At 53.7% G+C, this 26,372-nt stretch overlaps 1 protein-coding gene across 16 annotated transcripts; it reads left to right on the top strand.

Moving 5' to 3' along the window:
- Positions 1 to 4,564: 4,564 nt before the first annotated feature.
- On the top strand, positions 4,565 to 25,628 carry PCBP2 (poly(rC) binding protein 2). Of its 16 annotated transcripts, none has more exons than XM_059718804.1 (15): positions 4,566 to 4,797; positions 7,202 to 7,337; positions 7,924 to 7,947; positions 8,036 to 8,068; positions 8,531 to 8,647; positions 10,886 to 11,017; positions 11,751 to 11,879; positions 12,543 to 12,617; positions 14,234 to 14,320; positions 15,391 to 15,432; positions 16,600 to 16,672; positions 17,143 to 17,181; positions 18,195 to 18,247; positions 18,776 to 18,945; positions 21,481 to 22,293. In XM_059718804.1, the coding sequence occupies exons 2-15, from the start codon at positions 7,269 to 7,271 to the stop codon at positions 21,809 to 21,811; spliced, it is 1,374 nt and encodes a 457-aa protein (XP_059574787.1). In that variant the 5' UTR covers positions 4,566 to 4,797; positions 7,202 to 7,268; the 3' UTR covers positions 21,812 to 22,293. The 16 variants fall into 16 exon arrangements, with proteins under 16 accessions (XP_059574793.1, XP_059574794.1, XP_059574787.1 ...); XM_059718803.1 differs by having other exon boundaries at positions 18,192 to 18,247; XM_059718815.1 differs by lacking the exon at positions 21,481 to 22,293 and adding an exon at positions 25,113 to 25,628 and having other exon boundaries at positions 4,573 to 4,797.
- Positions 25,629 to 26,372: the final 744 nt, after the last annotated feature.

Genomic DNA, 26,372 nt, shown 5'->3' with positions numbered 1-26,372 from the left:
CGTGTTGGTCTAAGGACACAGGCAAACAAGGTTCTTTGAGTGAATCTGATATCTTTTATTAGATCAACTTAAACAGCTGGAAAATAAAGTATGTAACACAGGCCTCCATTAATCCGTGATAGCATCACCCCAGTCTGGATTATACAGAGAGGCCATGACCTCAGGGCTCTTGGCATGAGGGTCATCATCACTGAGGGAGAAGAGTTAAAGTCTTGGCGTTGTCATGGTCCATCTCCCACGTCAGCTGGCTGCTTTCCTTGAGCAGTTCTCCCCTCTTCTCCTGGGAAAAGGGCCCTGCTATTAAACAGTGACAGCGAGTGTGTTATAGCCCGGTGGACACATTCACTGACCCAGACAAACCTGAGCCTCCCAGTGTTAAACTCCTCCAGGTCTATCCACATCTGGGCTCTGACTTCACCTTGCAGAGTGCCCTTTTTCCCTGTCTAAGCAGTGCCATGGGGTCTGAAAGAGAGGGTACGAGGCAGACCAAGGTGCTGCCTCTCTCCTTCCTCTATTTAGAAGGGGAGACGTGGACATGGCTTTGATGCCACAGTGGACTGAAGGGGTTAAAAGGAAAAGCAGAGTGCACTTAGCTCTGATGCACCTCAGACTGGCCTAGATACAGGCTCTGTTTAGCCACAGGGCACAGGGAGAGGGAGAAAGGGCTGGTCTGTGATGCAGGTTGTAGTTGGCTCAAACCTTGTCTACACTGGGGAATTGTGGATGCCTTGTAAAAGTGAAGTCGTTTCTATTCTGGAATTAACTAAGAAACTGAGCATCTCCCCTGCGGGAGCGTGGCCAGAGCTGAGAGATTTAGAGCAGATTAGCTAAGCTGCGCCTGTTCTTACATCACTTTCACTTGTCCCTGTTTGGAGACTGGCACCAGAAAAAATTGACAGTCCCTCCAGTGACACAGATGCAAGGCCTTATGGATGTTTGCCCAGTGAGTTTGCATGTCCACAGCCATGTCACATGCCTTAGGGTGGTTTGCGTGCATCTCGCTTTCCCCTTCCCCCTGCGGAGAATCAAAAGGCTTCCAGCCAGCGGAGTACAAACAAGGACGGAGACACCGGGCATCTCAGAAGCACTTCACTGACGGAGGCCCATTTTCAAAGCTCGCTTAGACCCAGGCCTTGCTTTGCTTCCACTGAGCTCAAATAGAGGCCTTAATGCCTTTGAGAAGCAAGGCCGGAAGGGTCTGAGTAGCATGGGAATTCTGTCGCTATGCCTCCCACTTGTGAAAATGAGATTTGGGCTCCTAAATCACTTGGGCACTTTTGAAAATGCCCGTCTATTGATCACGCAACGGGCTGTTTAGAAGGGAATTTAGTCTGATATTCACCAGCCTCCAGACTTTCTCCCCCTTTTTCTGTCATTGTACCCATTGTCAGATGAAAAGTCGTCTGCACTTCGTTAGGCTTATTTCAATCCAAGGACTCTTGGAGCAAGGAGACGAGGTCAAGGGGTGGCTGTCGGGACTTCTGGATTCCATCCCTGACTCTTGACTAGGAGCAAGCCCACTGGCTCAGATCTCCAAAGGCAGTGACGTGTCCAAGTCATAGCCACAGAGTTGGAAGGGACCTCCGGATTACATCTCATCCAACCCCCACCTGAGATAAGGCATATATTTGATCCCATTCAGGGATCAAACCCAGATCTCCCACGGGGTGGGCAAGAATGCTACCACAAAAGCCGGCCTGTTGATTTTCCACCTAGATAATCTGGCTACTCTCCCATTTCTCCCACCGCCCTGCATGGCCATAGCTATGCAGTGTCGGGTTCCCAGAGCAGCCCGCTCAGAGCACCACAGTGTATCGGCAGGTGCTCTGCTTGTTTATACACACAGCTTAAGTACCTCAATCCACTAGATCTTGCATAAAACCCAAGTGTCCGGGGTGCCAGCTCAGTGGCCCGTCCCCTTTCTGGAGCAGTCGGACTGGCAGGGTCCTCGGGACATCCCATCTAGTCCAGGGTCAGCCCTGCCTAAACCAGCCCAGGGTTTACCTGACTTGCTTTTGAAAGCTTCCAAGGATGGAGAGTCTACCACTTTTTCAGCAGATCCAGTCCTGTGCTTGCATCCAATATCCACCCCTCCTTGCTCCTTGCGGACCTGGGGAACAATCGATTCTCTTTGTAACAGTACTTTAAATCATCTTGCTTCCTCCAAACCATCAATGGAAGAGCTTATCGTGTTCAGAGACCCCCCTGCTTGCTTGCTTTGAACTCTGAGGATGCCTGGCTGCTTGCCTATCTTCCTTAGGTGCAGGGTTTTTGCGGGGATGGGGGGAGAGCCTGCCTTTTGGCATTTGAATGCTTTGTGTTCTGTGCTGGTGGCACTGTGGGTTTTCTTCAGAGCTCCCCTCTCCTTCAAGCTACTTGTGCCTCTCACGCTTACATCCGGTCCTCTCCCAGTTCACAGCAAAAACCAATGGCTCAATATGAAACTAATATAAATCAAGGTCTTGTCTTTATGCCCACTTTATGGAAAGGGGAGACTCCTCCTTAGCTTTATCCTGCAGCCATCTGGATGAGGGCAAGAAAAAATCGGGGGCATCTGAACCCCAAGCCTCCAGGCTTGGGCCTGCAAGTAGGAAGCACCCCAAAGGATTTGGAAATATCTGAAGTCCCAGAGCAGGGTGGAGGATGTTTGCTGGTAACAGGGCCATTTAATGATTCTGGACTGACTCTCAGATTTGGAATTTGATTTGGCAAATTTGGGTTGGAATACAGAAAATTAAAAAATTAAAAAACATAAAATATGAAAATAACCCCTTCTCGTTGCAGCCACCAAGCACTAGATTGCTCTCTCAAGAGAGTACATTTGTGCTTTGGGATCTTTACTAGAATCTTTGAGGACTGAGGCATCTAATGGTGCTGGCCCTTGGGATTTTATTGTACTTGTTATATTTGGTGTTTTTTCTTAACCTGCCCCTGCCCCGGTTCTGGAGTTGTGTGATGAAAAGACTCTCAGCTCTGACGGACCGAAAAAATATGTTTCCTGCCTTGTGACGGCATGGAAAAGGTGGCAAATGCAACTCCTGGAGTTCATAAAGCAGGAGGCAAAGAGGAGAAGGCACACCTATTGCACTTTAAGAACCTAAATGATTTTTTCAGTTGATCTTGTGAGTTTGGGGCAGGGGTGAGGCCGTGACTCTTCACACTTGACAGCTGGCTTTGGGGCTGTGGTCCTGTGCGTAGTGACTTGTCCCTCTGGCTTCCCCACCCTGGAGCACATCATCATCATATGGATTTGAGGATATACTGACAACACTTTACAGAAGCACTTTCCCGGTGGCAGGCTTGGGCGTTGGGTTTGTGTCGGGTCAGGATTGACGGCCGTTTTGTTTAGAGTCTGGATTGCACGGGATGGTTTGGACCAGGCGGATTCTTCCTCAGGCAAGGAGCTGGATTAGACGCGACTAGTCCCTGCCAGCCCCACTTCTCTGTGATTCTGCCTTGCTCGTGGCCTCCTCCATCCCACTCCTGTGACTTTCTCTCTACTTCAGTGGTCCTCAACTTTCTGTGGACTCGAGGTCCCCCTGGATGGACTCGCAGCCCCCTCGGCAAACACCAGCCCTTCTTTTCCACTTGCAGAAAATGGGAAAGATCCCAGAGGTGCAGCCCTGTGGCAAGCCACAACTGGGGATTTCTGTTGGAAATCTCCCCAGGTTTCTCTTATGAATCACGCTGGGCTACGCTGATGCGGCTGCACCCCTGAAAGGATCTCTGGGGGCCCCGGCTGAGAATCACCGCTCCCCTTTCCTCCTCCTGCCACTGCCCTGCTGCACCCGCTCTCTCCGCTTCTCCTTCCCTTGCCCTTGCCCTCCCCACTCCGAATCACAGGAGGGCCGGAGGGCACCTCGGGGGGGGTCACATCTAGTCCAACCCCAACTACATCATCTCAGCCAAGGCTGGGTCTTAAAAACCTCCAAGGATAGAGACTCCACCACCTCTCGGGGTGCTGCTTCACCACCCTCCTAGTGAGAAAGTTTTTTCCTAACATCCAACCTCAACTTTCCTTGCTGCAACATGAGCCCATCGCTCCCTCTATCACCTGCCCCCACAACCCAGCTCCATCCCCTCTGCAACCCCCCCTCAGCCTGCCTTTCAACTCCCCCTCCTCCTCTGCACACTCAACCAGCCCAGTTCCCTCTGCCCCTCCTCAGCAACTTCCTCTCCAGGCAGCCTGTCCCAATGCTCCCCCACCTTCCTAGTCAGAAACTTCCCCCTAATATCCAACCCCCGCTCCGCTGAGCCCACTGCTCCTGCTCCCGCCCCGCCTGAGATCTGCCTCCTCTTTGCAGCCTCCATTGTACCCCGCCTCCCTGCCCCACCACGCGGCGGCCTGGCCGCGCTGCTCCTGCAGGGGGCGGCCGCGCGCGCCGCCCTCCCCGCCGCCCTCTGGCGCCGCTCTATCCCCCGGAAGCCACGGGCTGCTCCCGCGCACTCTATGACGGCCCGCGCGGCGACGCTCTGCCCGGCTCGCCTCAGTGGTGCGGTGGGGTCCGCTTCCGGGTCAGGGCGGGGTTGAAATCGCCCCGCTCTTCGCCTCCCCCTCCCAGACCCGCCGAGGCCGCCGCAGCAGGAGCAGCAGCCGCAGCCCCTCCGCCCTCCTCCCGCCGCCGCCTCCCGCCCGCCCGCCCCGGCTCTCTCCCTCCCCCGCTCCTCCCCCCCCGCTGAGGGGCCCCTCCTCCCTCCCTCCGCCCACCCCGGAGCCCCGCGCCCGCCCGCCCCGCTCTCCCGCCCTCCCTCCTCCCGCTCCCCCGTCCCCGAGCGGCCCGTCCGCCCGCCCGCCCGGTAAGTTGCCCCCTCATCCCCCACCCCCTTTAGTTTCCCTCCCCCCCCCCGCATCCCCGGCCTCGCGTAGCTGCGCGCGCCCCGCCCCCCGCGCTCCCCGCCCGACGCCGCCATCACGCGAGCCCCAGGCTGCGCCCGCGGCCTAGTGCGGCCTAGTCGGAGGGCGGGCGCGGCGCGCGGCGGGGGGAGGGGCCGCGGCGCTGCTGCGCAGCCAGGCGGCGGCGGGAGGAGCAGGCCTGGGGGGGGCGGGGGGGGCGCTGCGTCACATGGCGGCGGGGGGGGACGGGACCCCCCCGCCTCGCGGCGGAAAAACCCAACGGGGGAGGGAGGGACCCCCGAGGGCGCAGGAAGCGGAGGTGACGCAGGACTTTTTTTGGGGGGGGGAAACAGGCGACGGGAACATATTTTTTATAAATTAATTAAAAGGATTAGGGCCCGCACGTGGCGAAGGGATACTAAAAAAAAAAAAAAATCATATATTGATTTTTTTTTGTGTGTGTGTGTGTGTCGGTGTTGGGGACGGGGGGGGGCGATGCCAGCGGCTTTTCGGGGCCTCAAGTGCGGCAGTGGAGATACTTTGGGGGGGGGGGGCTGCAAAGAAAAGCCCCCCCCAATAACCATCTTGTTAGGGCTTGTATCTCCAATCATCGATCACCAGCACGGCTCATCCGCTCTTGCCCAAGAGCTGTTGGAAGAGCTTTTTCCCCCTCAAGAAATTTTTTTTCTTCCAAATCTTCAAGTTTTTTTTGTTGTTGTTTTGTTTTTGTTTTTATCTTTTACTGGTTGTTTTGATTTCCCCCCCCCCCCCCCATTTTTGGGTTGTTTGGGTGTTTCTGGCTTTTTTGGTTGGGGGGGAGACGGGACGCTGTTCATGTTGTTTAGACTCAATTCTTTGGTTTAAAAAATAAATAAAATGTTATGAAAAGTTTAGTTTGCGGGGGGGGTGAGAAGAGTACTTGTGTTACTTGGAACGGACTGGGACTCAACTTGTAGGGATTTAATTAGGGGGGGAAAATACCCCTTTATTTTTATGAAGTGGGAGATGGTATACGAGGCTCTTACCCCGTCCCCCCTTCCCCCCCCAAAAAAAGTGGGGGAAAGTTTTGTGTAGTCTAAACGAGAGGAGTTTGAGCTCCTGGGTTTATTCTCTTGGCTTTGCAGCTAGCTCGCCCAGAGATTGTAAGATCTGTGGGAGCGTTTCCCAAAGTAGTGCGTAGGAATGCCACCTGAACCTCGAGAGAGCCCACGGCTGTTTTCAAAGCACTGTGCACTGAACGCAGCGAGAAACGCTCATTGAGGTCACTTGCTTTTTGTTGTGGCCCAAGAGGCTGCCTTGCAGCCTGCCTTTAATGCCCAGCTCTTGCTGTGTGTCTGTCAATCTCAGTTGGCAAGTTCCAACTTGGGATTTCAGTGTACTCTTCTCCGCCTACTTGGGTCAGGTCATTGCTGCTTCTCCTGGAAGTTGCTGTAGTTAAACTTTTGCCAACTCACTGTGCTTTCTGTGACATGCCGGTCAGCTCCCTGCTTGCGTTGGCTTAGCCCACACTTAATTTAGTTGCTGCCTTAACTTTAAAACTAACTGGTGGCAGCCTCTGTGCAGACATTTGTGTTGTCTGGTGATTGGGGTCATCCCTGCAATCCAAAAGCGACTCGAACTGATCAAAGTATGTGCCTGTGTGGTCTTTAGCCAGCTCAGCTAAGTGAACGTTAAAACAAACCAGGGCTTGTTGCTACACGGAGTTAATCAGCAATGCAGCTTCCTGATTAGCCCTGCTTCTGAAAGTGGATTCAGACAAACGGGAACAAGGCACTCTGCCTGGAATAGAAGCGTGCCCAGTAAAGCTGTTGGGCTTTAAACTTGCCTTTCTGTTTTTTAATCTGAATTAAAATTTGAGGCTAGCCCTCACAGCGGTGCAGGCTGTACATAGACAAAGCCCACTCTGAAGGTGGACGCTCTGCCACGGAAGCTATTGGCAGGCACTGTGGGAGGGAGCCGGAATGGAAAATGACACCTGATCTCTTTACAACCTCTGGTCCTGGCAGCCAGAGGGTAGGGAGGTTGGCCTAGCTGCTAAGTGCAGGTGGTGTCATGCATGTTCAGCAGATCCTGCTTGAGCAAGTGTTCGTATAGAAATGAACACGTTTGGAAGCTGCTGGCACCATATGAATACACCTTACGTATGTTTAAAGTCCTAAATGGTGAACGTTGACCCCTCATAAATGGGAGTCTGCTGTTTTGACAGCTTGTTGGAGGACCTCCCCCCCAGGCAGATTAATAGCCAGCCCTTCCCTGTGGAGAAGGGAACATCCAGAAATGCCATGTGCTGTTGTAAATAACAAAGATCAGGCGTTGACTGGGTGCGTGTTTCCAGTGTGACTTGAGACAACCCCTCTTCTGTTGCAGTTTCTATCCCCCAGCGACCAAAGATTTGACCACTGACAAAGCCTGACTCAACAGAACACAGCTCAAGATGGACACCGGTGTGATTGAAGGTGGTTTAAATGTCACACTTACCATTCGGCTACTTATGCATGGAAAGGTACCTGCTATATCGTTTCTTTGTACCCCGGGTGGAATTGGGTCACGGTGAATGTCTCTGAAACCTTTGGTCCCATCAGATTAGTGTCTTTCTGGGGCGGCTTCTCTTACTGGGACTGAAACGGAAGTGTGGTAACTGAAATATTACTAAATAAAATGGACCTAGTGTCTCGGCCTGACTCGTTTATACAAGCATTAGTCTCTTCACTGCTAGGAATTTACTTTTGGCATGTGGCCTATTCTGGTTACACTGGTATCTTGTGACCTTTTTGGAAGGGAGGCTTTAAACCTCAGAATATCATGGAAGCCAGTGGTGGGGTGGGGGGAGAAAAGACTAACTAGAAAATCCATTTCCTCCCCAGTACAATGTACCACTGCTTTTGAACTTGCTTTGACTCTGTACTCTGGTAGTCATTGTGAGCTGGTGTTTGGATATGAGAACTGTGGAACTGTCAGCATTTACTAATCGGGTTTCACGTGGAATGAGATGGTGGATGACTTCTTTCTTGGCAAAGGAAGAAACGGGTGTTGCCAGTTTGCTCTTATCTCTGTAAACCACTAACCAGTGCTTCTTGTTTGCCTTCTAGGAGGTTGGAAGCATCATTGGGAAGGTGAGTGACTAGGTAACTCCCTGTTCTCCTTCCTTTGGAACCCCTGTGAATCGGTAGTTTGTAACAATCCCTCTCTTTCTCTACACAGAAAGGAGAATCTGTAAAGAAGATGCGTGAAGAGGTAGGTTCTAGGCAGCAAATGACCATAATTTGGGTTAAGATGCTCCCTAAATTGAGTTACAGCAGAAAAGAAGCAAAACTTAGGGGCCCTAGAAGGAGTTCTGAACTCCGGGATTTTGCTGACTGCGGTTGGGGTGGAAACAAACAAGCTCATTGTAGGCTGCAAGGCATGCTGGGAAATGTAGTTCTTCCTGGCCAATCTCAGAGCTGATCTGGCAGATGGAAACTAAGATGGCTGCTCCCAGCCCAGAGCAGAACTGCGGGGGGGGGGGTGGACTTTGCAGCATGAAATGGCTTGCTTGTTTGTATTGCAGTCAGGCCTCATGGCTCTCCTGTGTTGAGTACTTCACACAGTGAAACTCTTCATCGCATTGTAACATTATCTAGAGACCCTGTTGGTTCTATCAGGACTGATGCCGTCCACTCGCCTGGCTGCTCATGTTTCTGTCCTTTCCTCCTCCAGAGTGGAGCTCGCATCAATATCTCAGAAGGGAACTGCCCAGAGCGGATCATCACTCTTGCCGGCCCCACCAATGCCATCTTCAAAGCGTTTGCGATGATCATTGACAAACTGGAAGAGGTGCGTGGCCCCTTCCCAGGCAGGCTCTGGGATCGCGGCTACTGTGTGCTGTAGACATGATGCTGCTGACCAGGCAGCGTTAACCCTTTAGGGGCTGGCACCCTGCCAGAACTGCTGCCTCTGCACCATATCTGTGGGCCCCCATCCTGTAGAGAAGGGGGCAGTCTCTTTAGCAGCCATGCCACACATTGGCCCCTGCACCATCCTCAAATGCCAGTCCAATTCCTTTTCCTTATCTGATTTGCTGCTCTGTTTTCTGCTCTTTCCCCTGTTTGCCCTATGCCCTGCTGAAGCTGCTTGTACCACAGGCTGACTGCCACATGGCTGAAGATGCCTACCCCTTGAGATGTCACAAGCTAGTTTGTGACCTCATCGCATACCACAGTTGCTGGGGTGAGGGGCATGTTGGGGAAACAAGGGGTAAGAATGCACCTTAGCTTTGGTGCCTGCCCCCTGCCTTTTATGGGGCAGTGGAAATGATGATGAGTGCCTGCCTGGAAGGGCACAGAGTTGGCTTTACCTATGGGGGGCTGTGTTTATGCCAGGGGGAAGAGGGGTGAGCTCATGTCCAGCCTGTGGCACAGAGGGACCAAGCTGAATCAGTCCCCTAGCTCAGTCCTGGGCTATAAACTTTGCAGCTGGGTGAGCTGCATTGGCCCCTAATTATGCATTTATTCCCTCCTTGGCCTCATGCCGACTGCTGGGTGCCTGAGCGGCTTCTCGGGTATCTGGCATCAGAACAGCCTTCTGGGACTGACAAGTGTGAAGCTTTGCTAGAATCCACTGTTGCAGGGATGAGTGACCAATGGCTCCAACTTAATCCAGCCACCTACAGCCCCATACCTACTGTACCAGGCAGTCCTGCGAGGAAGTGAGATCCCTTCCTGGCATCCTGCACTCAACTTGGGCCTTGAGGCAAAAGGCTTTGCTGGGCCTTATCTGAACAGAGGGAATTGGCACCCTCTAGCAAGACAGGAGGGCTGCTGGAGGGGAGCGAGCACCACATCCCAGTCTCTGGCAGCTTTGCCAAAGCCAGGCGGACTCTCAGTGTAGCTTAAGCTTGAGATCAATGCCTGAACTGCAGAACTGAGCCTGGAGCTGTTTTTGGGGGGGGGGGAAGAGGGTGCTGGTAACCTGAGCCTGTCGCCCCTGGGACTAGCTCTGCCCTTGAGGAGTGCAGGCATCCAGGGGTTACTGGTATGGGCCTGCGAAGCTCTGCTGACAGAGCTACTGAGCAGTTTCCTGGACACTCAAATGTAGCTCATGGGAAGCCTCGGGGGATTGTGTTCTTCAAGAGAAGAACACGCCACAGGATTGTCTTCAGCCCAGCATCTAGGGTGCGCAAACAGAGCCAAGCACTATCCCTTCACTGCCTGAACCTGGAGTTGGCTTTGGATTTCAGCCCATGGGGATTGAGCTGCGGTCTTCACTGCAGCTCCCCTCCCCCACGTAGCTTCCATCCAGAATAGCTGTAGTCCTGGGAATGGACTGTGGTCTTGACTCTTTTTTCCTCTTACCAGCGGCTGGCTTCATGATGAATTTTTAAATCTATATCTGCATGGATTAATTCCCTCCCTAACTCTTCAGGCATGTGCCACTGTATTCCCGTTTTACTCAAAGTGGTAAATGCCCTGCCAGCTACAGACAGCTGAGAGCTGATTGCAGCCTGCCTGAATCCTGCCTCTGGCAGGGGGTTGGACTTAAATATTGACCTCAGGATGTCCCTTTCAGCCCAACTTCTCTACGATTCTATGAATCCAGCTAGTTGTACATGCAGGGTCTGCTGCTAGCTATCTCCGTATGACCCTGGAGGATGGTGTTCCCAGCTAGGAGCTTGTAACAGGACAGTCTAGCAGTGGCAGGGTGGCTCTGCCATCTTGGAAGGCAGCTGCTGCTGGCAGTGGCCTCTGTGCCAGGTATTGCCTCAGGCAGAACAAGGTAAGAAAGCCAGAATGATTCCTGCAGTAGTTCACCCATCTGAAGCAGTACCCCATGCGACTGGTTGGGATCTCCATGTTTCTGGTAGAGATCTGTCAGCTGAAGTACTTTGGGGAACCATACCCCTGTTGGCATGGAGGGGGAAAAACGCCTTTCTGTCCTCAACGCTGTAACGTAACTCCCACGTCTTATTCCCAAAATGTTCTGGGTCATACTTGTCCTGTGTCTCACTGCTGGGCTCTGGCTATAGTAGGCAGGCTGTTCCCAGGGGTTTCTCCTGAATGCCACCTCTTGTTGCAGGACATCAGCAGCTCCATGACCAACAGCACAGCTGCAAGCAGGCCCCCAGTCACTCTGCGGCTTGTGGTACCTGCCAGCCAGTGTGGCTCCCTCATCGGAAAAGGAGGTTGCAAGATCAAAGAGATAAGAGAGGTCTGTGATGGGGTGGGGGGCTGGGTGGTGTTTCTTGGGAGAGGGCGAGCAGCTGCTCTGAGAGCAGCTACTGCAGTTGAACAGCGGCAGAGCAGGCCTCTGACCTTCCCCAGCTGCAGCACCAAGGGTTGGAGGAAGCATAGCAGAGCTGTGGCATCATGCTGCTTTTTAAGAAAGCAGCTTGTATTTTTAGTGCTTGTGAAACTGAGACGGGCGCTATGTCTGGAGCCAGGCATGGCGTAGTCAGGCACAGTCCATGATTTTCCCCAGTCCCCCCAGCTGGATTGGTGCAAGTGGTTGGGACTCCTGGGTTCCACCTCCTGGATCTGTCACTTGCTTGAGTGCCTGGAGGTAATGAAACCCAACCCCTGCCTTCCTTTTTTCCCCAGGGGTGGGGATGCAGGAATGTGAGGATTAAGGTTTGCAAGTCACTCTGTGTAGAAAGGCATGTGCCATGGCTGTCCCATGGATGCTGGCAGATTAACCCCACATGGTTTTGCTCTGTAGAGATTCTCTTGTGCTGGAAGGAAAAGCTGAACTCTAGGTCCTGCTTTTCCTGGCCCTGGGTTCCCAATGACCAAATTTATTTCCACCTGGGATTAGGCATCTTTATTTCTTTTTGAGGCTGTGATGGGGCAGGGGGTGTGCAAAGCAGAACCTGCCACTTAGAACAGAGGCTGTGGTCATTCTGCCTGGCATGCCTGATGCACTATTTTTACTCCTAAACTTTAAGAGCACGGGGGCACAGGTCCAAGTGGCAGGAGACATGCTGCCCAATTCAACTGAGAGAGCCATCACTATTGCTGGGATACCCCAGTCCATCATTGAGTGCGTCAAGCAGATCTGCGTGGTCATGCTGGAGGTAAGTTCCCTGCTAGCTCTGGGCTGGGGGCAGCGGTTGGGCAAGTAGGTACAGGTCAGCTCGCAAAGTGACAAGACCTGCTTGAGCTTGGTGAGGAAAGGCAGATGCCATTCCTGTTGTGCTGGACTCTGTAGCCAGCTGTTTTCCAGTGTATAAACCTCTGCCTTGGGCCAAGCCTGTGAGGAACTGGATCAAGATGAAGCCCAAGGCCTTGTAGGGGGTGGAGGGGCCTGGAAGGAGATTGGCTTGGGGTTAACCTGGAAGATTTAGATCAAGACTGGGAAAACCTGGCTGCCAGGCAGTAGCACCTCCTGCTCCAAATCTGGCTCCAGTATCCTCCAAGAAGTGTCCTCGGGCCTATGCCCATCTCGGTGTGAAATACCCCTGCCAGCTCCCTGTTCCCCTCTGAGCATGTGGCGCACTTTGGGCACTGTGCCTGGAAGGCGGAGAAGCTGATTTGCCCTTTGCAGCTCTTGAAATGTTAGCACGCAGTCTTAGCTGCCTGAGCCTGTTGGCATCTATTTTTATAGCTCTTTTAGAGAGCTGGCTGGGAGAGAAGCCTCACTGTGGCCTGTAGAGCCACTAGTGAATGTGTCCTTTTGCGGCAAAGGACTTCTAGGCTCTGGCATCTAACCTCTCTCTTCTCTGGCTCCTGTACTGCAGTCTCCCCCGAAGGGTGTCACCATCCCCTACCGACCCAAGCCATCCAGCTCTCCAGTCATCTTTGCAGGCGGGCAGGTAAGGCTGCTCCTTTGCTTGCCAGGCACAGGGCAGGGTGGGGGGAGAGGAGGCAACACCGCCAGCACACATCAGCCCACCGTGCATGCCCGTCACCCGTGCTGCCTGCCCAGCCAGCATAGAGCTCCCTCCGCTGCTTTGGTCAGTTTGGCCGGAGGCTGCTCCAAACATGCAGCAGACTCTTCACTTCCAGTAGGCGCTGAAAGCTGATTGCGGGGCGGGGGGAGAGGTCACGTGAGGCTAGTCGTTGTTGGGGGAGGAGGAAGACCCCTTCAGCAAGGTGTTGAGTGCAGAGGGGCACCTTCTGTAAGGCCCATGTAGGCTGTTGGGGTAGGGTGCTTGTGGAGTGGCAAGCTGGATAGTCGGTGCCTGTTTCCCCACAGCAGCCAGGGGGTTGCAGGTATAGCTGGTGGGACTGCAGGGGAGAGCTCTGACTGAAGGGCTGGGCTTCTGAGTGGGGAAGGCACCAGCCCCCTAGGGCTCCAGCGGCTTCTGGACCAAACTGATGCGCGTGAACAAAGAGCAGTGCAGCGCCACCTCCTAGCATCCCCAAGGCAGGATGGGTGATGGCGTTAGCCAGCCCATGGCATAGAATAGTGTAGCCAGGTGCTCCCTATAGCCATGAAATGGTGTCTTGCTGGTTACAGGTACAAGACTGCAGCCTCAGCTGGTCTGACTCCTGTGATGTCTGTCATGCTGAGTGGTTCTGGGCAGGCAGCTCTTATCTGGCAGGGATGCCACCTATGTAGCTCCATGCAGGACAAACCCCATAGAGCCCTGGCCAGGAGGTGGCTTAGGGAGCCCCTGGCATTCCTTGCCACAGCTTATGATGCTTGCAGGACTGAGCTGCTTGCCTCTGGGCCCTACCTTGATGCTTACTTGGGGACAGGATCACAGCCCATAGCTGCTAAGACACTACCGTGTTGCCATGGGCCTCTTCTTCACTCAGAGTGGGAGCTGGGACATAGCAGTGCCATGAGACTAGAGGACTCTGGCAAACCGTAGCCAAACCAGGGAGATGGTAGCAGCTGCTGAGTGGGTCTAAGGAAGACCTCCTGCTCAGAGCAAGAGGTGACTTGGCCGTGCATCCTGGCCTGGCCTGCTGTTCCCTCAGCCCGCAACTCTCCCCCTTGTCTGGAACGGATCTGTCTCGTTCTAGTTCCTTGCCTCACTTGCTCCTTCCCTCTCCCCCTCCCTGACCCCTGCCCCCACTCAGACTTGGACAGCTTGTCACACAGCTCCTTGCTAGCGCAATGGCCTGTGGGGAAGGGACTAGGGAGCACTGTGATCGCTGGCTTCCAAGCAGAGGCCTGTCACCAGAGGTTAACTCCTTGGGGTCTGAGGTAGGCTGCCCAATGGCTAGAGCAGTGAGGAGCAGGTTTGTCCATGGCCACATACTCCCTCCCTGCCCCCTTCCTTCCCTGTGCCGCAGCCAGCACCATATGGCCGCTGGGGCTGCCTTGGCAGCGAGTTGGCGGCAGTGCTGCGCTTGCTGGTGGGTCCTGTCAACCCAGGGCCAGCCCTCCACAGCAGAGCGATGTCTACGTGCCTTGGGTGTTAGCGGAAGGTTTGGGATTGACAGCCCTGGAGACTGAAGTCCTCTAATTTATCCACAGGACAGGTACAGCAGCGGCAGTGCAAGCTACCCCCACACCGCCCCATCAATGTGCCTCAACTCTGACCTGGAGGGACCACCTCAAGAGGTGAGAGGGGAGTTCAGTCTCCATGGCCCGCTCAATCCTTGGCCTCTCTGAGACTGCCAGCAAGGGTGGCAACCCCCCGCCCCCAACAGCCTGTGGCGGTGGCTTCTTTTTTTTTTTCTTTTTTTTTTTTTTTTTTTTGTGCTGCGGACTCCTGTCCGCTGGGACCTGCATCAAGCCCTCCCCCATGTTTTTCCCCCCCCTCCCCATCTCCTTTTCCCCCCCCCCCTCCCCACCTCCCCTGCAGCCACTGCATGGTACCACGTGCAAGTCTCCTGGTGACCTAGAAGTGAGAGGCTCTGAAACCCAAGGCCACCCCCTTCCCCCACTTCCCCTTCTCCCCTGTCCCATTCCTGCCTCCCCCCTAGCCAGCCAGTCTCCATACAGCAGCTGACCCACTCTGGGTAGCTTCTTTAGGAACCTGAAGTCTGATTTTTTTGTCCCACTTTAATCAAGACATGGAAGCAGCAGGTCAGGTGTTTTGCCTTGTTGCATTGACTAGCTTGGTTAGCCAGCTCCCAGCATTGCCTTCAGCAGCAGTAGGTTGTCCAGTGCAGTTTCATAGGTGTGTGGAGCAGGGAGAGAGTTGGAGTGGACTGCAGGGGCTGGCAGGTGTGCATGGGCAAAGCGGGGGGCAGGTGGGCACAGAGATGCAGCGAGGGGTTGATGGGGATCTAAAAGCCACATCCAGTGACCTGGAAGAGGGGGTGGGCGGAGCCAAGCTGTCCTGGGGGGTGGGTGGGCGGGGGCGTGCACAGGGTTAAAACCGCTGTCTGACTCCACTGCACACCATACATCTTCATCAGGAGACCAACCTCTTGTCTGCCGCTCTTGTGGGGGAGGGAAACATCACACACTCAATTTTCAACCCCTGCCCCCTCCTTTTATTTCCATGTTAAGGCCAACACAGGCAGCCATCCCCTCCCATAGATCCGTCCTGTTGGAGCATTGCAGCCCCCTTGCCCCCGAGAGCTCTCCACCTTGGCTCTCTGGCTTCCTGGCTAGTTGAAATCTGTCTGTCACTGGGTGACTGTCCGATGGTTTTAATTAGGACTGTTTTCCTCCTTTTGTAGGCCTATACCATTCAAGGACAGTATGCCATTCCACAGCCAGATGTAAGTTTTTTTTTGTTTTTGTTTTTTTTTTGGTTTGGTTTTTTAATTTAATTTTTATTTACACTTCTTGTCTTGAAATCCCCTTCTCCCTTCCAAAATTTTCTCGGGGCTTTTCTCAGCTAGCTGTCAGCTTTGGTCCCAAATCCAATCTAGTCACTGAAACCAGGACAGGGCCCTTTGACCCTTAGCCCTTCCTGTAGCCAGTCATAAGATCAGATTCTTCCAGCTGTCTCCCAGGACACATGCACACACTCCCTGAGCTGGCCCTTTTACAGAAGCTCAGGCTGCCCCCTCCCCTTTCCAAGCTGCTAGGAAGCAAAGCCCATGAAAGAGGAAGCAGAACAAAACATGGCTCGCTGTCATTGGGGTTCTTGGGGTGCAGACCCCGGTATTGCCGGCAGAAGCAGGAACAGGGCCACGTGCTCTAGCAGTGGTACCAGATGCGGCATAAAAGTTTCAGGTTGCTTGTGGAAGGGGGAATGACTCCAGAGCTGACCCTGGCTCTTACTGGGCTGTAGGATGCTCCAGGGCTGTCCTGGCTGGCTATACACCCATCACCCCCGCTCATACCTGTAGGTGCAGAGGCTGGTGATTTTTGAGGGCAGGGCTAGTCAGAAGCTCATCTCTGCTCGTGGCAAGCTAGAGCAGTGAGGGAGGGGTTTTGATGCTAGGTGAGGCAAGAGATGGCTAGACTGGCTTAGGAATTGCTCTGATTAGAGAACAGAACCCAATTCCATCCTGGTCTCCCCTCATGACCTTCCTCTACCTTGTGGATGCTTGACAGCCCCCCCCCCCTTCCACCCCAGCCTTGAGCCTCTCTCTACCCCTTTCCCCTTGCCTGTTTGCTTCTGTCCTGAGCCTTCTGAGCACTATGCAGCTGCCCTCACTCTCTCCTGGGCACCAGGTTTGGCTCTCACCCTAGCGCTTTTCTCTTCTTCACCCCCACTCCTCTGGGAAGGGGGCTGCTTACCTGGCTCTCTCCTGTTTGCCCTCTTCCCTTCCCTCCCCTCCCCCCCCCCCCACCACTTCCTTCCTGGGGGGGTGGGGGAGGGGGGTGTCTCCTTCGCATGCCACTGCAGGGTCTCTCTGAAATGCTCTTGATTCCTAGGTGTACCCTGAGTCCCCACCTACCTAACGTCAGCCCTCTTCTTTCTCTCTCTCCTCCAGCTGACCAAGCTGCACCAGTTGGCAATGCAACAGTCACACTTTCCAATGTCTCATGGCAACACTGGATTCAGTGGTATGGACACTCGGCTATTCCTTCTGTAAGCTAGCGTGGGCCAAAACCCAGCCCGGGAACCGCTGCTTGGCTTCTCTGTAACGCAGCCTCATGGCATCATCTTCACTTAGGTGTCTTTTAACCAAACCAAACAAACCCCGCATCAGGTAACGCTTGTGTCGTGGCGCCGGGGGGGGGGCCCCCGTCGCCGCCAGCGCCAGTCCGGGTGGGCAGCTGAGGGCTTTAGACGTATAAACCAGGCAGGATCTTCATGCTTCTGTCCTTCACCCCATCCTCCACAGCTCTGCCAATGCACCTCGAGCTCCTGACCTGCAGCCCCCTCTCTCTCCCCTCCGGCTATTCCAGTCCTGAGCAGGCGACTGTTTGACTTGTGCCAAATTCGCTGTAGAGTTTAATAAATGTAGCTGACTATCCATTTTAGGGCCATAGGGTCGAGACCACCAAACTCATTTTCACTTGTATCTTAACAGGCATTGACTCCAGCTCTCCAGAAGTGAAAGGCTATTGGGGTAATGATTAAAAAAACAAAATCTGTAGTATTCTATTGTGTATTAATACTGAACACAGTCTGCGGGTCCTGTCAGATGCTGCCAGCTATGTGCAATGAGGGGTGGCAGGGTGGGGGCAGAGGGCTTTAGGTACTGACTGGCTTGACTGTACCCGCCTGGATGGAGGCAGCTGGAATCTGCAGTGGAGAGCAGAAGCTTTTGACACAATCAGTTGGTGTTTTAATCCCTCCAGAAAGCAAGGGGGCTCAAGATGGCCAAATCTATTAGAGCTGAAGTGGGAAGAAGGGCATGAGGGTGGGCTGGGAGACAGCTGTTCTGAAGGAGCTGCTAGGCTTGATGAGCGCAGCCGGACACTTCAGTAGAAGGCCCATTGCATCTCGTCTTGTTGGCCAACTGTTGCTTTCCAGGGCAGCGAGCAAGACTTCCCTGCAACTAGGAAGGCAGCTCCCCCAGTGCCATGTAGCAAAGGGCAACAGCTAACTGCAGCTTGGTTTCAACTCTCCTAGCCTCATCGGTGTCAAACGGGGAGCGGCTGGGGGGGGCACCCTGGCGAGGGCATGCTTGGCCTCGTCTGTACATGCTGAGCAGGCGAAGGACACACGGCTCACCTGAGTGGCTGGCATTATAGTGGTGCCCTGCTGGGGTCCTCAGGTTGGGATAAGGGTGGCTTCAAGCTTCCAATGCTGGCAATCAAGTGTTCTGGTTCCATTGGGCACTGGCCGGAGCCCACGCAGTAACGGTGCACTGCTCTGGGACTGTCCTGACCGGAAGGAAGAGCCTGAGGGGGCAGACCTCTGGGACCAGGAGTGTGATGGGGGCTGGGGACTCATGCGGGGGTTGAGTAACCTCTCACTGCTTGCTCTTCCCACCCCTTCCACCCCCTTCCTTCTGTGTAAAAACCTCAGCAATGACGCCAGCGGCAAATGCTGGTTCGACTGGTCTGCTCTACATCTGCCTGCGGCCCCCACCGCATTGCACTGAGCATGTCCTGCTCTCTCTCTGTCTTTCAGCAGGTTTGGATGCCTCTGCTCAAACTACTTCTCATGAACTCACCATTCCAAATGATGTGAGTATTTCCCCCACCCCAGGCTGCAAGGGTGAGGGCTGAGAGATGCAGAGTTCAGTCTGGCAGCTGCTTCTGGATTCCAAAATAAATAGGCCCCATCAGCCTGCCTGACCTTCAAGCTCTTTTGATGCCCTCAAGTGAGGGAACAGCACATGTTACCTACGCACACAATGATTTGGGAACATGCCCTTCCTTTTTGGTGTCCAGGGTAATCATGTTGATTGACTGTTCCCTCTGTAGCCTAGTAGGTTCAGCCCAGCTGCCCTGCAGTCATGTGGCATCAGCTTTTAGTAGCTGGGTTTGTCTTCCGTGGAGTACCAGGTGGTGCTCAAGACATGGTGCATGTCTCTTGGAAACCCCAGAATAAGGCTTTGACAGTGCCTCAGTTTCCCTGCTGAGTAGCATCTCCCTGGGTGTAAGTTGAGGCTACCGGGAGGTGGGCAGTGAGCCTGAAGCTCTCATGCTTCTCATGGGGGTGGCTTGGACTGCATTGCGCCCATTTCTAACTAGGGATGTTCTCTCCCATAGCTGATTGGCTGCATCATCGGGCGTCAAGGCGCCAAAATCAATGAGATCCGTCAGATGTCTGGGGCACAGATCAAAATTGCCAATCCAGTGGAAGGATCTACTGACAGGCAGGTTACCATAACTGGATCTGCAGCCAGCATTAGCCTGGCCCAGTATCTAATTAATGTCAGGTAAGTCTCCGAGTAGCCGGAGGGAGTGCATGTGGTGGGAGGGGGAAGGGGGGTGGGGTGCACTAGTGGGCGCAGCAGCCAAAACTAGGGCAGCATTGAAGTCTCTAGGCAGCTCGCCCAGCTGCACTGTAGCTCACAGCAGTCACTTGCTTCCTTGTATTTAAGAGTGGAAATGGGATGAGCTTTTCCCTGGCCCTCCCCATACTGTTTTTTGTGTTTTGGCTTGGTTTTTTTTTTTTGTTCTTTTTTTTTTTTTCCCCACCCCTTAACCTACCCACCTGCTTCAGCCCCCTGCTCCCAACAGTGGAACTGCCTTTTGGGGCACTGCTAAGCAAATGGGATTGAAGATTTGAATCAAGGGGGCTAGGATGAGCTGGTGCTTTTTCATGGAGCACTGCAGGAAAGCTGTTCACTAGAGCCATGTCCTCCTAGCTCGGTGATTCAATCAGGGTGCCGTGGCACCTTGGGGTGCTGTAAATGCTGTTCAGGGGTGTCTCTCAATGTCAGTATTGCTAGGTGTGCAAAGGGATTCCCAAGATGCACCCAGGGGGTTGAGAGAAGAGTCCAGAGGGATGAAAACACCCATGTTTCTTGTGGTCAGAGTTCTGTGACAAACTTCTCTTTTTCTGTAGGCAAAAAACTGAGTGAAAACCAAGAGCTAATGCTTTTTCCAAGGGGTCCCATAAATCTTAAAATGTTGAGAACCAGCCTCCTAGCTAATAAATAGGGCTGAGGTCTAATTTAGGGCAGAATGAAGCTTCTGGGGCTATGAGAAGGCTTCCAGTCAGGATAGACCTGGCTGATTTAAAGCAACCTGCTGCTTGACGGGGGGGATCCTGAGGGGTGGCCGGCAGCAATGCTGAGAACGGAGACCAGGGACTAGTATTGCTGTGGAGTCCAACCTCCTTGCATAGCAGCCCCCAAACCCCTAAACTCTGCCTATGGGGAGAGGCACATGATGAATTGCAAGCTCGCAGCAGGTATGAGCTCTCTGCTGAGCTCTGCAGTTGGGTGGGCGGGCACCCACGCTGCAGCAGGCTGCTGTAGGCTCCCCAGCCATGTCCTTCCCCCTGCGCTGTGCTGTCCGCAGCTTGCTAGGCGAGCAGGTGATCTCATAAGGCGCAACGCATCCCTTTCGCTGGTGAGGTCAGCTCTTTGGGGCGTGCCTGGCTGGCTCCTTGCCCACCACGCAGCCTGCTGCAGTGGAGTCCTGCCGCAACGCAGGCTTGTGCTTGGCTGGGCAGCGTTGGAGCCTAGCTTTGAGGCTTCTTGCCCGCAGGCTTGAAGTGATGACTTCTGGCAGTGTCCATCCAGCCCCTGGCTCTTCCTGGGCTTCTGTGGACTGTAGCCTGGGTCCTGGCTTAGTTGGTGACAGTGGGTGGGCTGACCGCAACACTGGCCAGGCTTTTGATCCTAGCTTGGAGGAGATTCTTGCTACCTTGACACACATTCCCCTGGATGAGGAAAACCATAGTGCTCTACCTCCCAAATCAGCAGCATTTGCAGTGAAAGGCAGCAACCTACTTGCAGGTGCCCTGTTGATCAGGTTGAGGCCATGGCCCTAGCTTGTATGCTGCAGGTAGAAATAGTCCAGTTTTGGGTAACAGGAGGACAGGGGTCAAAGAGCTAGCTTGTAAAGCAGAGGGGGCAGCAGCCTATTGAAATAGCCCTCACTAAACAAGGTAGGCAAGGGTAAGTGCATTCTTGATGTCTGACCAGGAAAATTCAGATGAGTTCCAGGGGCCATGATGCTACATTGCAGGCCTAGCTGGTGTCCTGCAGTGCTCGTATCCCCCAAATATGATAGAGCACCCAGGTAGCTGGGAGGTGGCAGAGTCAGGGGGCCAGTGTGGCCCCCTTCCCTGCCCTGTCGTGCACAGGGCTCTGACCTGCTGGGGACAGTCCTGCTTACTGTCCACAAACACAACCAGGGGAAATACAACTTGTTGCGACCAACCCTAGTTTAACTTGCCTGTTTTATGCTCTTAATCTATCCAAATGCCTCTGCCTTTACTCTGCTGACCAGCATTACCATAGCTGAGGCCCGAAGCTGTGACCATTGGACTGTAGAGACCAGACCAGTCCTGAAAGTACTTGGAGGCATCTTTTTACTTGAAACGGGCCTCCAGGCTTGCTCAGCTAGCAAACAAGAGTGTAGCTTGGTAAGGCTGCCCTGACAATCCACACAAGGCACAGGGCCTGTAACCTCAGTGTAACTAGCACACGTGGAGTTAACGCTGCAGTGCCTCGGCGTAGCTGCCGTGCTGAGCTCCCAGTTGTAAACCTGGCCGACTTCTTGCTGCCTTTTTGAGAACACTTTGAATAAATAGAGCAGTCTTCAGTCCCAGTTTCTGGGGCGCTGGGGCGGGTGGGGGCGTAGCAGGGTGCTGGCTCAGCTGAGGTCGTGCCGTGGCCAGCCCCGCTCCCCACGTTGTCAAAGCTAGGCAATTTTTTTTGAAGCTGTTTGTCCTTTGCTTTTCTGTGCTGTGCCCATCCACCCACCCGTTCTTTTGTTCCTTTTTTCCTCTGTTACAGTTTAGAAAGCGCTAAACCCTCCTCCCAGACAGCCTCCGTCACGATCCCTGATCACCTCAGCATCAACCTCTCTCAACCCTCCACCCCTTCTTCTTCTTCCTCCTCCACCACCACCCCCTCGCTCGCCACCGCGGGGGTCTCCGACGCACCCTCCAGTCTCCCCAACCCTCTTCCGACCGCCCCTTGTGTCTCCAGTCTGCTTGGCATGAAACCCGTCCCTCTCCTGGCTCTAAATGTTGTGTCTGCTGCTAAGGGTGCCTCCACCACCTCAGCTGTGCCCTGTGTTACTAACAAACTGAAAGCGGAAAAGCAGAGATTCTCTCCTTACTGAGTGTCTGCTTGTGACTTAGCGGAACAGCAGATTGGTGTCAGCGTGGGGATCCCGTAGAGGAGACTGGAAGAGCCTTTTTTTTTCTTTTTTCTTTCTTTTTTTATTTCTTACTTCAGAAGTGAGCTTGTGATTTTTTTTTTTTTTTTTTTAGAACGGAGTGGTTCTCTCTTTCTGTCTCTTTCTGTCTTGCTGGTGAGCTTCAGTGAGTCAAGAGACGCTCAAACAAAGTATTCTAACCAGTCCTGGAGCCTAGTGATCTGTCTTTTAATTCCTTCTCGATTTATATAGTCCTAGCCGTTGCTTTTAGTAGCTTGTTTGCCTTGCTGCCCGAAGACGAAAGCTTGGGGAGGGGGGGGAACTGTATCGAATAAATGATTCTCGCGTCGCTGCATCTTTCTTTTTGGCCGAGTCGCGGAAGGGGCTATTGGGCCTTGCTGTCACTTTTGATGTCTGTACTTGTAATAAAGTTGCCACGGTGAGAATCTGCGCTGCTCTGTGCTGACTAGCGAGGGCCGAAGCCCAGGCATTCTCCCCCTGGGACAGGGAAAACCCACTGCCAACCCTTGCTGACCCCCACCCTGGGTAGAGCCAAGCTGTGGGGATCACCCCCACCTCTGCCCTTTTGGGTGTGGAGAGACATTGCTGGGGCTCCAGTGGGAGATGGTGGGAACTGCCTCCTTCCCACTGGTCTCAGCAGCCACTAAAAGCAAGAGCTGCTGGGCTCTGTGTGGCAGGGAACCCAGCGGTTCCTAGATCCAGACTTCTGACAGTGCTTGCTCCCTAGGGTGGCAGGTAAAGGCTTTGCCCAGTGCAACCTGCATCTCCCCATCTCCCTGAACCATCCCCTCCCTGCAGCCCTCCATGGGAAAGCAGAACAGCTCTGCAAAGCTTGAAGCGTCCAGGGCAGGGCTTCTCTTGCCTGTGCCCTTGTGCTCATGCTGGAGCTATACAGGCAGGTGCCCTGATGAAGCCAGCTTAGTGTTGCCTGGCAAAGGCTTGTGAATAGTTGGAGGTGGGGGGGCTGAAGCTCCTTCCCTAGAGGGCTGGTGCCTGTCTGCTCCATCAGGCATGCCCAGGAAGCTGCCATCTTGCAGTCCCTTGGGTGGCAGGACAGTCTTGTGCACACAGCCATTTCTTTTGCCCCAAGATGGGCCCCAGGCGCCTACCCATCCTGGTAGGACTCCTTCCTTCAGTGGTGGGGCGGGGAGCTGGGGTGACCCCTAGCTCTTCCTCTTCCCTCGTATGTGCCCCTTTTAGGCCCCGGCCTGTGGGCAGGGCCTGTCCCAGGAGCCTAGTGGGGTAGAGATTCCCTTCTTTCTCACCCCTCTCCTCTGCCCAGGGCATATCATGTAGCCTAGGCTGCTGCCCTTACCCCTCCCCATGCTGGCTTCTGCAGGGTAGAGGTAACTGTGCTGAGCTAAGGAATGGCTGGAACTGGCTAGCTTTTGTTGTGACTCTGGAGCCAGTGTAGTAGGATTTTTTTTTTTTTATGGGGGGTGGGGGGGTCACATGGCTTTCTCTAGCAGTGGAGTGGCATAGGGCTCTGGTCCTGGATGGTGGGGGGGGGGGGGGGGGGGGTGGTAGTTGCTGGCTCAGATGCTGAGCCCCCCTGTACAGCCCTCCCCTCTCCTGGAAACTCCTTTTCTACAGTAGTGGAGCTGTTGCTGTTGCCCTCTGTCCATGTTGGGTACAGCTGGTCCCTGCTCAGTGGGTCCTATCTTGTGCTGTGGCTTTCCAGACCCATTGGTGCTGGCTGGGATTCTGCCTGGTCAGTCCCTTTCCTTTCCCTTTCTCCTCCTCCTCTCCTCGGGCTGAAAATTGGCTCTTGGCAATCTCACTTCAGCTGCCTGGCTTGGGCTGGGGCCTGTGATTTCTGTAACCTTGGGCAAATTACTTAACCTCCTGATCCAGCTCCTGCCTGGGCTGGTGCCTTGACATGGTGGGTGGCAGGTGGCTGGCTGGGCTGGCATGGGAAATGACTCTAGGCCTGGGAGGGAGTCTGTTCCCACAGGTCGCTGCTGCTGAAAGTTCAGCCTGTTTGGGGCTCTTGAGTCTGCACCTTCCACCCAGGCCTGGGCCCTGCCAGAAGCCCCCATGGATCAGAGTCCCCTGCTCTTAGCATCCCACCCTCACCCACTTGGAGTAGGGCAGAGCTGTGTGCTTGGCGAGGCTTTCAGGGCATGTTCCTTGGGGTCTGAAGGGGAAGCCCTATCCTTAGAGGGCTTCTATAGAGGGGAGGCAAGGGGGTCTGCCGATGTTGTTGCTGCTACTGACATCTTCAGGCCAAGGCAAGTCTCCTGGCCTGACCCTGAACCATCCTGGCACTGACCCTTCAGTTTCTGCCCCTCCAGCCTGCTTGCTGTGGCTCTTGGGCCTTCTCTTAAGGGTCTGGAGTCCAGCAGCTACTTGGGGAAATGTCTAGAGGTGAGGGCAGCTCTAGATCCCCTGCCCCAATGTAGCTGGGGCTTCAGTCCTAGTGAGTCCCAGCTGCCTTTGTCCAGGTGCCTGACATGGCTAGAGGAGCTGAGGCAGGGTTGGGATGGGGTGCTCTGGCTTGTGCCTCATCTTGTTCCTATGTGTATTTTGGGGGGGAAGGGAGGGGTGGTGTGAGGAGGGTCTGTCTGGGCTGGGAAGGTGTCCACACATGTCCATTCCTGTTGGGTCCAATTCCTGCCTTGTGGCTGCTTTTTTGGGTGAGTCCTGGAGTTGCGGCTGGCCTGGCTTCCACAGCCCAGCCCCTGTCCCTGGCTCTTTCCCATAGCTGGGCTGGCCCAGCTCCTCTCGTGGCTGGGAGCCAAGCACCCTTAGTAAGGTGAGGGGGTTCATGGGGAGCCCCCACCACCATTCTCATGCCCTCAATCTCTTGAGTGCCAGGCAAGCTGCTATGGCTGGGAGTTGGGGCACCCTGGTCCACTGAGCCTGGGAGGGTCCTTCTGCCCCTGGGCAGGGGTGGGGCCCCATCCAGCCCCCCATGCTCCCCTTGCTCTAGGGCAGCTACTGGAGACCAATTAACCATTGGAGAGCTGCACAGTGGGGAGGCAATGCAGGCAGTGCATCCACATCTGTGCCCCCAAGGTGTGTGCACCCCCAGTGTCACACAGGGGTCTATGTCCTGGAGGGTTAACCAGGCTGCCCCTCTCCATACAGCACCTAGCACCCCTGGCCTCTGCCATGGAGGCCCCACAAACTGGGGCAGACTGATAGGGGTAGGGGCCTTGCCCCAAAATCAGCTTCCCCATCTATTTTAACCCTTGATTTGCTCTCGTACTGAGCTGGCCGTCATGCCTCTGTTTTATTGCAGGCTTTCCTCGGAGACCGGTGGAATGGGAAGCAGCTAGGAGAATGCAAAGGCTTCCCTCATTACCCCTTCTGCTGTTCATCACCATGATCCATCTGTAGTTTGGAAACAGTCAGAGTCCAGGTTTTAACTAGTTTGTAAATTTTCAGTTCCTACACGCTTTCCCCATCCACTCATGATCCTTCCTTTTTTTTTCTTTTTTTTTAATTGCAGCGTTTTAATTCCTCTCTGTTCAGCTGTTTAAAATGCTGAGAATCCATCCCTTTAGTTTTGTAAGCTTTCCGCCCCCCCTCCTTTATTTTATTTTATTTTTTTTTTCCTTCAGCTCACCAAGTTTGTGGTTTTGTTTTTTTTTTTTGGTTTTTTTTTTCTGTTGATGTCAAGAAATGTACGAGTGGAATATTAATACGTTTCCGTTTAGTTCTGTAATGTCAGGAAAATTTTTCAAAAAAAAAAAATAAAAAGATGGACTGGAGCTTTTCCTTGTGAATAGAACCTGGAGGATATTTTGTTAATGGATCTGCTGTGTCTCACGTCTTTCTTTAGGGTGTGGGATACTGAGCTCGGTTTGCCCTGAGAAATGGGTCTGTTCTCCCACTCGCTGGGGGCTAGTGGGGGTTTGGGTGCTCCTTGTTCTACTCCCCGGTAAATCCCTGTACATCAGCTAGGTTTGACCCACTTCTAGACCCAGGGGAGTGGCCTGGACTTAACTTTAGTAGGGAAGCGGAGGTTACAGGGGGCTGCCAGGGCTACGGCAGCTGTTCCAGCTAGTTCTAAAGGGGACAAAAAAACCCTTCCCTTCATGTCTGCCGAGTGTCAGTAAAAATAATATATGGTGTACATGCACAAAAAACCCAACTTTTAGTTGTCAGTGAAATAAATAAACCATTAACCGTGTGTATATCTATGATGAGCAAACTTTTTACTGTCTCACGATGTTTCTTGGGTGGACAGTGCTGCTAATGTAGAGTAGCAACATATATTCATTATAATGTTGTTACTGTATAGTAGCAGCAATGTCCACCCAAGAAACAGTATGAAAGAGTAAAAAGTTTGCTTGTCAGTAAAGAGAAAAAAAAAATACAGTTTGTGGTGGGTTTTTTTTAGTTAACACTGACAGTAAAAAAATAACTAAACTTTCCCAAAACTCATCTGTTGTACAGTATTTTTTTGCTACTGCAGCAGTGGCTCTTTGCTCCTGTGTTTCCACCCACCCTTGGCCCAAAATCCACATTTTTCCATGCTTTAAAAATGGAAAAATGT

Source organism: Alligator mississippiensis, chromosome 15 (genome assembly GCF_030867095.1).
Source record: "Alligator mississippiensis isolate rAllMis1 chromosome 15, rAllMis1, whole genome shotgun sequence".
Classification (NCBI taxonomy): domain Eukaryota; kingdom Metazoa; phylum Chordata; order Crocodylia; family Alligatoridae; genus Alligator; species Alligator mississippiensis.
The sequence above is the reverse complement of the archived record's forward strand: the minus strand, read 5'-3'. Positions and strand labels throughout refer to the sequence as shown.